Source organism: Haliaeetus albicilla, chromosome Z (genome assembly GCF_947461875.1).
Source record: "Haliaeetus albicilla chromosome Z, bHalAlb1.1, whole genome shotgun sequence".
Taxonomy (NCBI): Eukaryota; Metazoa; Chordata; class Aves; order Accipitriformes; family Accipitridae; genus Haliaeetus; species Haliaeetus albicilla.
Window position 1 is genome coordinate 51,343,071 of NC_091516.1, and position 15,431 is coordinate 51,358,501.

General features: G+C 42.3%; 1 protein-coding gene across 2 annotated transcripts in view; it reads right to left on the reverse strand.

Annotated features, from left to right (window-relative positions):
• The window catches only part of MCC (MCC regulator of WNT signaling pathway), a 225,732-nt gene extending 210,666 nt beyond the window's left edge, over window positions 1–15,066 (reverse strand). Inside the window, exon 1 of one of the 2 annotated variants that reach the window (XM_069775900.1) lies at window positions 14,691–15,066. In XM_069775900.1, the coding sequence (XP_069632001.1) occupies window positions 14,691–14,827 (137 nt within the window). In that variant the 5' untranslated portion in view covers window positions 14,828–15,066. The remainder of the gene's footprint in view (window positions 1–14,690) is intronic. The other variant, XM_069775901.1, reaches the window with a different exon arrangement.
• Between the last annotated feature and the right edge of the window lie 365 nt (window positions 15,067–15,431).

Below are 15,431 nucleotides of genomic sequence, written 5' to 3' on the forward strand. Positions count from 1 at the left end.
AAGGCTCACAGAGTAACTGACACCTTGTGCTCAGAGTAGAGGATCACCTCTACCAGAATTTTAGATGGGGAAAGAAATGGCTAGATAGCATGCCCTAAGCACCACATGGAACAGGTTGTACAAAATGCTTATTCTCCATCTGTACCAACAGGAGTAACTCACTACAATTCCAAAGCCATCTGATATACCCAGAATGCATAAGCAACAGACAACGTATATTAGAGAAGCCCTCTGTATTACACTATGGTCTTTGGCAAACGAATCACCTCGAGGTAAGCACCCAAACAGAGAGATCACTTTTGAAGGTTACCAGACTAGAAGACTATGTCCACTGCTCTATCTGTAAAACACGATTAAAACAATGCCCTCACCTACATGTGGTGCCGGAAGGAGAATTTAAGTAGTTTTGCATTCCACCTAAGGCCCGATAACATGTTTTGACTCTACAAAACAGAAAAACAATTCCGGAAATTTTGCTAACAGATATAGCAGTCTGGTAGACTAGGAAAGGAGACGATCATCTATATTAGTTCTTACTTAGCATTTTTTTCTGAAGTACTGATTTCTAGAACCAGCAACGGTCACAAGAAGAAATTTCTGTTCCTCTAATCACTTCACGCTCAGTAACATGAGACTTCATCACCTTTATCACAATCTCAACAGTTACCAGTTTCCACAGACCGTTTCATGTACAAATACTTTAACAGGTATTTTTTGATTCTCCAATTCCCTCAACTGTTACTAAATTTGATGGTTTAACAACACAGAAGCTATTACTATCTCAGGTGCAGATCATCCTGATAGACTCATTCAGCATTTCCACGTTGTCTTTTAAAAGATGAGGTAAAGCAAGACTGAAGTTACAGCTTCTGAAGTAACAATCAGGACAACTTCACAACTGCTGGAATTTTCCACCTACTACTACCTGGACAGCCTGAAGAAAGGACAAAGAATGAAGAACTACAAACTTACTGCAACAACACATCTGCCTGGCAGCTGTTGTTAGGAAGAAGGCCCTCAGTTCTAATCTCAGTTTAGTAAAGTACATTCATTTTCATCCCTACTATTCATTCACAGAAAGACTGATAAATTGATGTGTAAACAATTAATTTCTTACATGTGTATTTGGAATAGTCAATACCTTGTTTAACAAAATAAATTTTGTTTCAAGAGTGTTCTTTTTGTTTTTATTCCCTAGTACTAGAGTACCTAGTAGTATTCATCTACACTTACAAACCACTTTTTAAATGAATGTAAAAGATATGCAGTAACACTCACATTGTTCTTTTTTTTTTATGTGAAGTTCCATTTCCTTTTTACTATCCCAATACCTCTCTTTTTCTGTGTATCAAATATATTGCCAGCACAAGGCAAAAGTTTTAAAGGAGGCATCTGCAACTAAGCAGATGTTTTTGACAAGTCATGAATAATGTGAGGCGGGATGGGATGCGGAATAGGCACATTAGCTGGACACACTTGTTAAAATGCTGAGCAGCAACACTGTTGATATTGGGATTTGAAAACTCACACTGAGGCTTCAGCTTTAACATCTCATTGTGATCAGGAAGGGAATTCACACAGATGTTTTTTCATGCTACATGAAGACTTGGGAAAACATAAGAACATTGGTTGCCATTTGCTAGTTATAGGATATTTATTTTTCTATTTTTTCGCCCAAACATGAGGGAATGAAAGCAAAATGTAAATGTAAAATTGAAAGCACAATCCCACAAGGAGATATTTATTCCACAGCTACTGGGTTCTGCATATTTGGAGTCTATATGGCACTATACGGAGTCTTGCACATTTGCCTGATGATCCCACAAGCACAAGAGATGAATTGCAAAACTCAGCAAATAACCTCTTAAACAGCGGAAGACAGGCAATTAAGTTCTAACAGTAGAGAAAACACATCTGACTCAAAAAAACAAGACAAGAAAAGCGCTGCAGAAGTAAACAAGGTGGCCGTGTTTGCAGGGAGAAATGAGCCCATATAAGGAAGTAGAGAGAACAGCCGAGTGTACCACTGACCATGTTGTGCCAGCATTTTTAAAGTACAGAAATTATTAACCTCTGCACTAGGAGCACAATATTGCTTCAAACTGTTCTAAAGAAAAACTACTCCTACGTTCTCAAATATGATCTATTCTCCCAACATCACATAGTGAAAAGAACCAGGGTACACAGCTGCTGTTACAGGATCAAGGGAAAATAAGAGTCAGAGAAGCTTCAGGGGAAGAAAAAGGAGACATAATATTTTGGAGGGAAGGAAGCTGGTAGGTGTCTGTTCTGGGAAACTGAATGAAAAGGTGAAGGAAGAGCAAGGAGATTTTAGCTGTGTTTTAAGTCTAAAGAGGAGTAGTGCAGAACTCCATTCTCAGAATTGTATAGGTCAGCTGAACGAGCCTTATGTTATTAAAAAGTCACTCCACAGAAATACAGCACATAAGGAGACCACAGAAAGGACTGCAAAGGAAAATTATGCTACACTGTAACCAAGGACAGGGAAAAAAAATCTACTGGTGTCACCGCTGATGGATGGGTGTCTAAGCTGTTTTTAAGGCTGCCACAACCTCTGTTGGTGATCTGTCCTAGTGTTTCACTGTTCTCTCCTGCAAGTTTCCTAGTTTAAAACTTCCCAGCTGCAATTCAGAACATTACTTCAGAAAGGAAGTTAACAGCCTGTTTTCTGCAATCACAGGGGATAAGAAAAACAGTCATTACATATTTAATACCCATCATCAGATGTCCCACCTTCTTTTGAGTAAAGAACTCCAATTTCTGCATCTCTGATCATCTTCAGTGAGCTGCTCTTGTCTCTCTCCAACTGATCCACCAATCTCATGAATGACAGCATGCAAAACTAGACACCAGCTTCAAGCATAACTGAAAAGAGTAGAAAAGTTGAAAGCAGATGTCCTGTCTTATAATAGCATGATACTGTTGATTCAGGTTTAACTTCAGACCTACAATAAATCTCAGAGGATTTTCTTCAATCACACATCCTGTATTTTTACCACCAAATGTGCTATGGTGTACTTGTCCCTACTTTATCTCTCTTGATTTTTTTAAAGCCCTATCTCCAATTTGTCAACACCAATTTTGACTCCGATCTTAACCCCCACCACGTCTTCAATCTTCCTTAGCTTGGTGTCATCTCAAATTTAAGAAAGTTTACTCATTATCATGTCATCCAGATCATTAATCCTTAACAGTACTGATCTGGCCCAGGCCATCCTTCCAATTTCAATTTGATGCAGTCTTTTATTTGTAAAACAAACTATTGGTATCTAATGATCTCCACGTACAGCTTGAAAAAACCCTAAATCAAACTCTCTCCCTCACTCTGTTTCTCTGGCTTGCCTACAGGCATCATAAAACATCAAAAGCCTTAACAAAAAGACAAGACAGAAGGCATCTATTGTTTCACTTCCACTACTATCTGCTCTTACTAGACTTGAGAAAGATCAAATGGGTTTGACACAACTTTTTCATAACAAATCCATATTCAGTCAGTCAGTTATAGGCTGTCTGCACACTGATCTCCATCTCACCACAATTTTAAAGAGAAGAAGCATATTTTACTCTTCCCCACCTTCTGGTACTTCTATCTCAGGAAAAAAAAAAACCCTGCAGAACAGTTCTGAGGCTGCCTTTAAGAATCTTACATCAAGATTTTCAAGTACAACTAATTGAAACAAATCCAACGACTCTTTAACTTCCTTCTTCCCACTTCCTTCCAAAGTATTTCTTACCAGTCCTATCTGCAGGGACCAACTCACTATATTTGACATTTTCCGTGTCAGAAACAAAAAAAGAGAAAACACAGCCTGCTTCTCAGCATCAGCCATCAACAGCTCACTGGCTCCCTCTCTTGGGTAACGTTTCCCTGGTTTTCCTGTCACCGTTCCCATACTCCGGGAGAATTTTTTGTTACCCTTGAAACACCCCGCCAGTTTCGTTTCCCGCCTTGCACGTTCGGATGCCTGTTCTGTCAGTCCGCAATCGACTTGCGACCTGACCCAGCAGCAGCAGCAGGAAAAAGACAAGGGTCAACAGCCAAGCAGCCCCCAAACCCTGTACGCTTTAGCCGTAATTCAACCAGCTAAGCTTTCACTTCACAGCTCTGCCCCGGCTGGGCTGCCTCTCAGGGCACTTTTCCAGGCGCGCAGCCCACACCACCGCTCCTCCTTCTGGGAGCAGGGGGAAGGTCCCTTCGAGGGTCGATGCCTCCCACCACGGGGTACGGGTCTCACCCCCATGTCAGAGCACATACGGACAAGACTGCCTGCCCGTCTGTCGCAGGAACTCCCAGCGCAGAAATGCGTGTTTTACAGACGGCACAACAAATGCACATTCTACTCCTGAGACGTCACTGAAGTGGCGTACTCTGAACATCTACGCCAAGCTGTTAACACAAACTGCATCTCGCGACCTGTGGGAACAGTCTGTCCATTTTTGGCTAAGGCTGTCATCTCGGGAGACAACTGTTGCAGGCAAACAAAGGTCCATTTATCAATGGAGAAGCAGAGCTTGTCAACAGAATCTCTGCCATTCTGTGCTTTCCTTTGTGCTGCTTACTACTTTCAAATTTTGCTAAAACACAGTATCAATTCAGCCTACAGACTTACCACGGGGTAGGGAACTACCAGGAGCAGAGTTTTCGTTCAGAGGTAGTCTGGTCTTTGTTACCTAACTTACCCTTCAAAATTACAGAAGGGATTTCATTGAATAACTGCTAATACTACATAGACACTGTTTTATTCTATTAAGTATAAGAAAGTACTGTTGCAGAAAAAACTCTCAGAAGAAAGAAGACACTAAATGTGCTGATTACAATTCATTATTACAGCTCATTACAGCTATGTTAATTAACATAAAAGGTCATGCGTGCAAACAGTCACTATGCCAGGATGAATTCCACATATGCACTATTTATTCTAAAACATGCATGTGGACATTCACGGTAAAAATAAGGTGGATTTGAAAAGCCACGGATCCACAGTGTAACTGTTTTTCTCCAGAAGCCATTTGAAGCCCATCCTTTGGACAGCACACAACTAGGCACAACACTAGCCTTGCTAATCTCTTTCATTTACCAGCTGAGATACCAAGAGTCTAAATAAAACCTCTGCTGTCGTTTTATACCTTTTAAAACAATGCCGTTTTTATGGTCATGAATTAACTTTTAGAGATGTTTCTTAGTTCAGGGCATTTGGAGTGAACCGTGTTTAAAAATCAGGCAGACATAACCAGAGGCATCACAACTAAATCCCAAACTCAAGTTTCTTAGCCCTGTCTTGTGCCAACACTAAAAGTCACACAGTCATAACATGAGTCAGAACCATGAACTGACCATGCTGGAAATAAATATTTCTTACTGAGCTGGTTATCAGCCAGGGCAGTTCTTTCACTGAATAAATTCTAGTGCAGACAGAGTGAAACTTCAGGACCGCGCACAGTGGAACAACTCATTTGGCAGCGTAGTTTGACTTCAAAAAAAACATGAAACTTCCACTTACTTTACCCAGTTCATTTCCTAAGAAGTGCAGGCGCCTAGCTTAGGGCTGCATATCTGCAAGAAAGGCCAGGTGCCCAAGCATCTTGTGAGGCTCCTTGCTCCCCAACAAAACATGCATGACCTGTTGCTTGAATTGATTTCAGACACTAACTACCCCACCCCAGCAATCTATGGAAAAAAAAATATTTTTTAAATTGTTTTAGAATCCATCCACAATGGCCAGCAAAATACTTGCATGTGGCATCCTCAAACTGGACAAACAATGGGAGACAAAGACATACAAGGAGTTAACCACCCACTGGCAGAACTCTTCTTTCATCTCAGTGCCTCCCAAAGGAGGCAACCCATCCATTAATTTCAAACTATAGGTTTTGGCAAATTAATTCTGAAAACATCTAGAAAGTTGCCTCTTAGAAACATGAGCTAATGAACAGCGGTTAGGGAGGATGCTTACTGCCTCGTCTGCCATAAGCAGAAGATGTAATCACACACAAATGAGACAAATTCAAATTTTTACTGTAGTATGCTAGAACAGCCACAAATGGTTTCTATGTTATAAACCTAGGGCTATGGATTTGCTAGAAAGGCCAGGTACCAAAGCATCTTGTGAGGTCCTCCTGCTCCCCATCATCCTTGGGAGGAGAGTAACAGAGTATATTAGTGAAGTTAATCTTTCAGAACTGCCACCAAGAAACCCAAGAAAACACAAGGCAAAAAATCCCAGTTTAACAACTACCTCTTTTTTCCCCTCTAGGGACCCAAAAGGGAAATTACTGACTTTAAAGAGAGGTTCAATTCTCTTACAGTAATAACCCAAATAACATGGCATTGGCAACAACCTCATTAAAAACTAGTAAAATTCAGTAAAAGTTAATAAAGCTAAGAAACAACTTCAGCACTTAGAAGATAACTGGATGGTAACTTTCCAAGGGATCAAAAAGTTTGAAAACTGTATTCTCAAGTGACTCACTGTTTGCTTAGTTTTTCAACATCACAATCTACCTGGACATCAGGCTCCCAAGAAAAAGAATTGAGTAACACCACATAACAACAAGCCTGAGATACATACTTAAGTCACTTTTCCCAGATTACTAATGCCAATGAGGAAAGAAAAACACAATAACCTGTATAAAACACATCAACTAACTTTAAAACATGAATAGCTCCAGCTACAATGTTGTATTATACATACCCCTTGAAGTGTCTGATGTTTACATAAGAACTAAACAGCTAATTAAAAAATATGAAGATTTAAGTTTGAATATATTTCTCTGACTGTGTATTAGCTGTAACAAATACAGACTCTGAAATACATAAGCCTCTTACGAATGTTGATTCTTGGTATGTTTTCTGGACACAATATTTAACAAAGGTATACTTTTCATCCTAAACTAAGCATGCAGGGTGTCTCTCCAGCTTTTCATCTATATCCGTCCCTCTGCCTTCCCCCATAACTTGTTCCTTTTTTGGTTATGATGCCCTGAGCAAACCTATGGATGACAAAGACTAAAATCCCACAGAATTCTATATAACTGTGGAACTATTGACCAAGGCAAGTCCCAAGAGAAACAGAGAAAACAGATTACAATCATGTAAAAAAAAGCACAGTGCTTTCACTCACCATCTTATTTGGCATACAGCAAGTATTGTGCTGTATCCATATACAAGCACTCCTTCAGTTACATGGATCACAGACCCCTATGACAGCTTCCTAATGGAGATGGATGAAAAATAAAATTACGTCTAGGAACAGAACCTGGGAGCTAAAACTGTTTTCAAGACACACTCAAAAACTAGTGCAAGAACAAAGTCAGTTTTACCAAGGTTCAGGCATTTTTTTGCTGGAATTCGTAAACTGAGTTGTGTGAAGCTTTCAGGAGCTTCAAGAAAGCACAGAGCAAACAGTCCAGATCTCAACTGAAAATAAAATCTTGTACTGGGGTCTAACAACTTTTCTAACTCCATGGTAAGAACAGCCCAGCAATATGAAGAGCCAGACTGAACACAAGGACTAAGCAAATCCTCGTCCCCACCTTGGTGACATTTTGCAGACTGCTTTTAAATGATGTTCCCTTGTTAGATGGCTGGATTGAAGCCAGACTTAGGACTGTACAGTACAGGGACCAAACTGCTTTTGAAATCTGAAACCCCAGTACCTGCAAAACTAGCAGAATAGTATTACTTCTCTCACGAGTCTTCAAAGGCAGTTTTTTATTTCCACCTGTTCTGTTACAGAGTTGATCTTTTTTAAACCTCTTGCTTGTAGGATATATGGCTTTATCATTCCCTAGTATGCTGACAGCTAAGCACTCACAGCAGCTTCTATGTGCACATTTTGCTCCTGATGCTGCTTCCAACCAGCACAGAATAGCCTGCAGGGACTAGAAAGCATCTACATGCAGAATACTAACTCATGCCCAAATTAAGTTTTCAGAGATCCTGACTGAATGTGTTTGCATGGGCTCATAAATGATCAACTTATGGGTAAACCCCATGTTTTACCACCACAGGGCTGCAGAACTGCATGTACAGTATGTAAAACTTCATGTCCGCAAAAGAGCCTGATAAAATCTTTGACAAACCTGCCTGTGTATGATTGTACATTTACAGAGTTTAGTTCAGTCTTAGCAGCAATTACTGAGTTAGAACAGTCTCCAGAAGGTTAGTAGTGTATATATGAACCAAATGATACAAAAGCTCCTTGTTTGGATCTTTTTGCAAAGTCTATATATTGGGTTTATTTCAGAAGAGGCATCATTTTAACATTAAACTTGTAAATCCACATTATTACACCCATACAACTGCCTCTTCTCACCCTTCTCCAGTTGTCCTGAGACTATTTAATGAAAGGAAAACAATTTAATCACAGGAGAGCATAACCAGAAGTTAAAGAAAGAAAACATAGTGACAGGGAAGAGCATGCTCATGTTTTTTTCCTATATGTTTTCTTGTGGCTACCACTGTCAAAACTGCTTTGGTAAGTACAGCCTTTGAGATAAAAGGCCTTTTTCTCTGTCAACAGAGTTGTTTGGACTCTGCTTGACAACTCCGACCAACACTAGGAAATTATTAATTGCTAAACACAGAAATACACAGCAGAAAAGAGGAGTGTGAGAACCTCACGGCCATGCAGTAGGTATATTCTTTACATGGTTAAAGACCTCGGTGTATTGCAGTGAGCTCCCTTGGGAACAATGAAAGTTTCACCTCAACATCAACACAGCGCGCCTCTGCAGTCTGAAGAGTAGCAGAAGACAGAGGCTAGCAACCACACAAGGCCAAACCTCTGTCTTCTTTAATTCTAGTAAAAGTGTTAACAGTTACCCTATTATAGAATTTGGAACTCTGTACCTATCCATTTATTTCTCAGCAAATATCTATGTTAAATACTATGCATTTGTTTCATTTACCTATTTTATTTACAGGAACTTTCACAAGTTCATCATAATTTACCCCACACCAGTAGCTTCTTCATGTCCCGTGTCCCCCCCCATAACAATGTGCAGTGCAGGTCTGAGCTCATCATTTACTCTATGACATTCAGATCACTACCTCCAATTTATATATGAATTTTAAAACATACGATGCTTGGACAAGATCTGTGACGATGCTTTGTATGAACCTGATTTGTGGTTTCATATGGAGCTATATCCTAAAGTATACTGTATTCCCTCTGAACAGCTGCAAGGAGAAAAGTCAGATTACAGCCTTAGGAAATATCTGTATTCACCCCAAACACTTTGCAATCATTACTTATGTTTAAAGGGGAGAGTAAAAAAAGGAATAGCAAAAGATTGTTTTAGAAAAAAAGTAACTTCTACTTTTTAAACACAAAAAATCATGCACACTTTTGTCATTTCATAGTTCTGTTTCTTTTATGTTCCCTCCTGAAGAACATCACATCAAACTCATCAGGACAAATTCTATGCTACTATACTACAATCATTTAAAAGTTCGGCCAGCATTCAGGTAATAAAGAGTAAAATTTCTCATATTTTACATACGGACCATATCTTTTAAATAATTGAAGTATTATTTTTATTCCAAAATTCTCCAGTTATTAGGCCACTCTCTATCCATTTATTTAAGAAGATTCCAAGGCGGTCAGTTTGGGCACTTACATTTCTCAGCAGTACTTATTCTACTTACAGAAAATGGCAAGAAAAGAAAAAAAAAATTAAAAAATCAAGAATCCTGTAAATGGATCTAGTTCAACCAAGTTAATAAACGTATTTACACGAACACTAGTATGCAACCTGGATTATAGCAATAAATACTTTCGGTTTCTTCCATGGCTACAAAAACCCCGCTTACTTAATTACACACCAAAAATTGTAACTGGATGTCAGCGTGAATTACTAATCTGCTATGACACAGCATATGTTACCCAAGTAACAACAGCACAATAGCCAAGGCAGTAACTTGGCTGGTCACAGACAAGCCACATCGATTCTGCTCCTTTCATGTAATTGGTCCTTCTGTGCTTCAACAGGTATCTCTTTAAATATCAAGCACAGCAGTTCAAGCACATTAGCAAAAGCAACCACCTAAAAAAAAAGTTCAATGGCAATGGGTGTGGTGGAGAGTAACAGAGAGCACAAAATCTCTTCCCTTATAAACACAATTAATAGATACATACTTTGCCTTCTTGAAAGGACTTTTTTCTTCTTTTGTAATAGCATGTGGCCAATAGATGCTGAAACACTGAGGGGGGTGCCAAAATATACTCAGCAAGAAAGATAGGAATGCCCTTCTGCTGCAGCCCATTAAAAAGGGCTCGTCCTTGCAAAGGTTTCCCGTTCCAAAGCTATGTAGCACTAACACCACTCAGATCAAATCCAGCAAGTTCCTTTTAACCGCTTCTGTGAAGGGCTAGCGAAGGAGGTAGTCTTTCCACATGACCTGTTAACCAGCTGTACAAGCTCAATACAAAATCAGTAGGTTTATGGGTTTTTAAACATCTTACTCTACTTTCATCAGAGATTTTCTGCAAGGCGTTGACCCCCCTGTAAAACAATCTGTGTACACAGAAGAAAATGTTTTCGAACTCTACAAACAGAACTTCGTTCCATTTTTCTCAATATCATGACAATTCTCCCCCTTAAACGCTAGCTTTACCTATCTACTTCATACCCCTAGAAATTACTTATCCTTGCTTAAAAATTAAAATCAGAAAACTAGCACATTTGTAACCTAATAATGAAATTAATTTTTTTCTTCACCTATTATCTCCATAGCTCATAGCTTTGTTTTTTAAGCAAAAGTATTTCCTGCAGATTCTAAGTTACCTTATTTAGACCTTGCAGTGTTAGAACAGAATCATCTGGAAACCCGTTTAGTGACTTTTGTAGTAAAGACTAAATGTGTTATGTGTTAAATGGAACTTCAGTACAATCCACACATAATAAAGCTACAAGGCAATTAAATTTCTAAAGAAGACATTAATCTAGCCTGCCACCTGTAGAAAACCAGCATGCTCTCACTTTCCTCACTGACGTCAACCAAGGCCACATGTCCTGACCTTAAAAAAAAAAAAAAAAAAAAAAAAGCTGCAGGTGCCAACCCTCTGAAGCTGAATATATTTTTAACTGTAACATCAGATTCTGAAGCTTTTCAAAGCAAACAGAATAAAAAGCAAAATAAATGAATGCAATTAGTGTTTTTTCAGTTAACAGCTTTTTGTTAGTAATAACACAATCCAGCTACAGCTGCAAAAACAAAGTTCCGCTGTAAACAGTGTTTAAGGCTGCCTTTTGCTCCCAGCAAGGCTGATCCAGCTGATCTCAAGCATTCAGAATCCAACCTTAAATATGGACTACTTTGCAGCTGTTTTTTGGTTGTTTTTTTTCTTTTGTAAAGTTACCTCTCATATCAGAAGAATGTCAAGCACTTTCAAGGTGTTAAAATAATTAACTAATATTAATCCCAAAAGACGCAAAAGCCTTTTCAGTACAAACCAACACGTTAAAACTCTTGTGTTTTCTTAGTACTTTTGTCTTGCTAGATGTTGCAAAATTTCAATATGCACATGTCAAATGCAATGCTCAGAGACACAGGCTTAGCATTTCATATCCCATCATTCAGCTTCTGGGTTATAACCACCCACAGCACACATTTAATTATGGTTTATCATTTTGATATCATCCTATTCAGAGCCTGAAAATTAATCAGTATCTCAGGTGAGAGCCTGAAAATTAATCAGTATCTCAGGACATGCTCCTCCTCTCCATCTGTGCCTTTACTTCCCTGCTATTATTTGAAGAGGTTTACAGTTTGATGCACAACAAAGCATTTCCACAGCTGAGACACCATGTTACTTCATTAGGAATGCAAATAGCTCTTTTCCCCATGCAATATGAACTAAATAAACATGCATACAAAATGCCTGCCTTTGCTGCAAGAATAAAGATCTTCTCTTCCACAACAGCTCTGGAGTTGGAAAGAAATCTTATAAACCCCTGCATGTGTTACACAAACAAATGACTGACTAAGCTTCAGCCCTGCAAGCAGAAGAGAAGGGATACTCATTTTGAAAGACATGACAACTTATGCCAAGTAATAGCTGTAAAACTTGCAAATTTCAACCCCATTGCATTGAACATAAATAAGTTCTGAAAAAGAGGCTCAAACCAATAAAAGCCTATAGCTAGTTCTAGTCCACAAGGAAGCAGCCAACTTTACTGGTTGCTGGCTTCTCGGTTTTCAGCTCTTCGTACGGATGCCCAGGCATTTATTGCAACATGTAACCTGCTGTAAAAGGTGCAGTAAGGTGTAGAAGTCAGCCTACCATCTCCACTGGGGCTACAAGGAAAGCAACACAGAAATTGTTGCCCTCAAGGACGAGCAAAGGAAAGTCCAAGGAAGCAGGGCAAGAGGGAACAGGAAAATCAAGCAACTGGCCTGTATGAAAAAAGAAAAAGCAGAAGCAAGACAAACAGTATGCACAGAAAGGCAAGACTAAGTTTAGTGTAAAATCAGATGTAACTTTTTTTGTCTTTATTTTAATTAATTACATTAAAAAAGATGCAATTACCTAAACACTAAGACTGTAAACACCACCACCACCACCCTAGTTGCTATGCTTTTGACAGGGACACTCTGTGTCCATGAAACAGAAAGAGGTGTCTGTAAGACTACTGTGGTGCACACTATAGATACATCCAAGAACCACTGGGCAAGTCTGCTCCTGCATAGGCCACTGGCATAAAATATATCACGAGGGAAACTGAGACACTACACAAAGCAAGGAATGCATTCCATTTACAAGACTGATTACCTAGGATAGTTAATGAAGTCAAGAAAAGTAAATGACTCCTTCTCATGTCAAAGATAATTTGTTAAACATTCATTCACTACTTTCTCACGAATATGGAAATCTAAGGGAAGACAGTAATTTCTAACACTGTTCTCTGATCAAGGCCACACCAGTTCGGCCTTGAAGGCACAACTCCCTTCTGAAGCAAGGTATTGGCAACCTTCAACAATGGACCTGCCATCTCCTGAAGGACTTTCAGCCACTATCCTCTGGGCTTTATTTCCATCTCCTCCTGAAATCCAGTGTCCCTCCTCAGACATGTCCTGGAGTTTTCAAAGCTTTCTGAATGTTGCTTGAACTACACTGTTGAAACATCTATTTTGAAATACACAGAATACAAATTCGGAACAAAACTTAGGCAATGTAGAGAAGTCAATCAGAAATGAGTGGCTTGTGTCATGGTAGCATCTCTCAACTGTCCATATGCAGCACTAAAATGTTAACATTCCCTCAGTAAGGTCTTTAAATTATAAATATACAGAAGTCTGTTGAGTTTACATTGCAGAAAAGTATCGCAGTACAGATCAGCAAGTGTGGTCTGAGGAGGCAGCGTACACGTTAAGTGAACATCCTAAGTGTTCAGACATCAGAATAATTTCCATGAAGACAGTAAACAAATGGAAAGAGAAGTGATCGTAGCACACTGGTGGGAAAGCATACATTTTCAAAGTTTACATTTCAGAACCACAACTGTCAAAATAATCATTAGACTGGGGGAAAAAAAGAGAGTTCAGGGAGCTGTTTAGATAAGAAATATCATGACCCTTAAATTTTATTTTTAAAGTGACTGCCAGCTGTTACGGTTTTCAGCAACTTGCTGGCTCCAAAGAGATGACAGTGGGGATTGAAGTTTACTTAGCCTTTTTGCCGGGTCATATTTTTAGGTTTCAGGTTAGATGACAGACTTCAAAATTCCCTCACTCTGACTCGGCTCTCTAGAGGCACTTGCTAACTGCAACTAGCATAGTTTTCATTTTGAAAATGCAAGTTCCCACCATCTCTGGCAAATCTCGCCTTTCGAAGTTCACTGTTTTTTAAATTACGGTGTGAGAGCAGAGGACTAGCTCCAGATATACCCTTCCAACAAAACCCAGTCCTAACCAAAACACACTGCCAGTATTTCCAGATGCACAGACATTTCATTATGGCTTATTTCCAACTAACCTACGGCAAATGCGCAAGCTCACCACCTCCCCCTCAAAATCCATCAGGCTGGGTCACATCCCGAAGCTAACCGGGGACCAGCAGAGGAATTTCAATGAGACTGTAAAACAAGGATGTTGATAAAAGCTTATTAAAAAATAACCCCAGATGACAACGTGGGAGCTCAGTCCAAAGTTTCTCTTCGATTACCTGTGACCAGCTTTGTTCGTTTACTTGCAAAACCCACCTGCCTAGTGCGTTAGCTGATAAAAGCCGCCCAGGTTATATAGGCGGCGTGACCTGGCAGGAGCTCTCCCGGCGGTATCCCTCCGTTCCCCAAAAGCTCTCCGTGCTGAGGCGCGGCCAGAGCGCTGCTCTCAAACCCCTCGCCCCGGGAGCCGCGGGGTACCGGCTGGGGCAGGCGCTGGCCGGGCTGGGGCTGGCCGCGCCGTGCCACCGCCGGCAGCGGGCAAGGGAGAGGGGCGGTGCGGAATGTCCGCCCCCCGCGCTGCCAGCGGCACAAGCCGCGGGGCGAGGGCGGCCGCCCCGCCGGCGGCGCGGAGGGTCCGGCCTGGCGGCGGCTCCGCTCCGCCAACTACTCAAACTCGGCGAGAAGTTGAGGCGCCGCTCCACGGGCGGCCGAGGAGCGGGGGGAAAGGACGGGGCGGCTCCGCACCAGCGGCGCGAAGAACCTCCTCCCGCTGTCGCTACCTGCTGATGAAGCCATCCCCGTCGCCGTCGCAGGTCTGGAAGAGGCGCCTCATCCTCTCCTCCTCGCCCGTGCTGGAGGTATCGCTGCTGCTACTCCCGGCGCTGCTCACCGCCGCTACGGCGGCTGCCGCCATCATGCGCCCAGCTCCGGAGAAGGAGGAGGAGGCGGAGGCGGCGGGGCTGCCTCAGGCGCCCGGGGCTCCCGGTGCCGCCGCGCCTGCCGAGTGCGAGCGGCAGCACAATGCCGGCGCGGGGGCGGGGAGCCCCGGCCCCGGCCCCGCATCCACCTCCCGCCGAGCCCGGGCGCGGCCCCGCGGGGGCGGGCAGGGGGCCGGGGCGCCGCGGCCGGAGGCCGGAGTGGCCGGCCGGGCCCCCGCAGCCCCGCCTCCCGCCTCGGCCGGCACCCTGCGGGAGCCGCGCTGCCGCCGCCGGGCGCCGGGGCGCGGAGGGGGGAGAAGGCGGCGGCGGCGGCGGCGGCGGCTGCCCGCGCCCCCCCCGCCTCCAGCTTGGCCCGTCTTTCGGCCGGCCTCTCTCCCGGCGCCAGAAGCCACGGCGGCAGCGTGAGCGAGCGGCCCAGCCAAACCGGGGCTGGCTGCCCTCGTCATTACGGTTGCGTGCCCCTCCGGGGAGAGTCCGGCCACCAGGTGCCGGGCGAACCTGGCGCGGTCCGGGGTCGCTGCTCTTCCTCTCACGGGGCGGGCCCAGCTCCCTGCTTCGGGAGCGCCGCGGCCTCGTTTGACT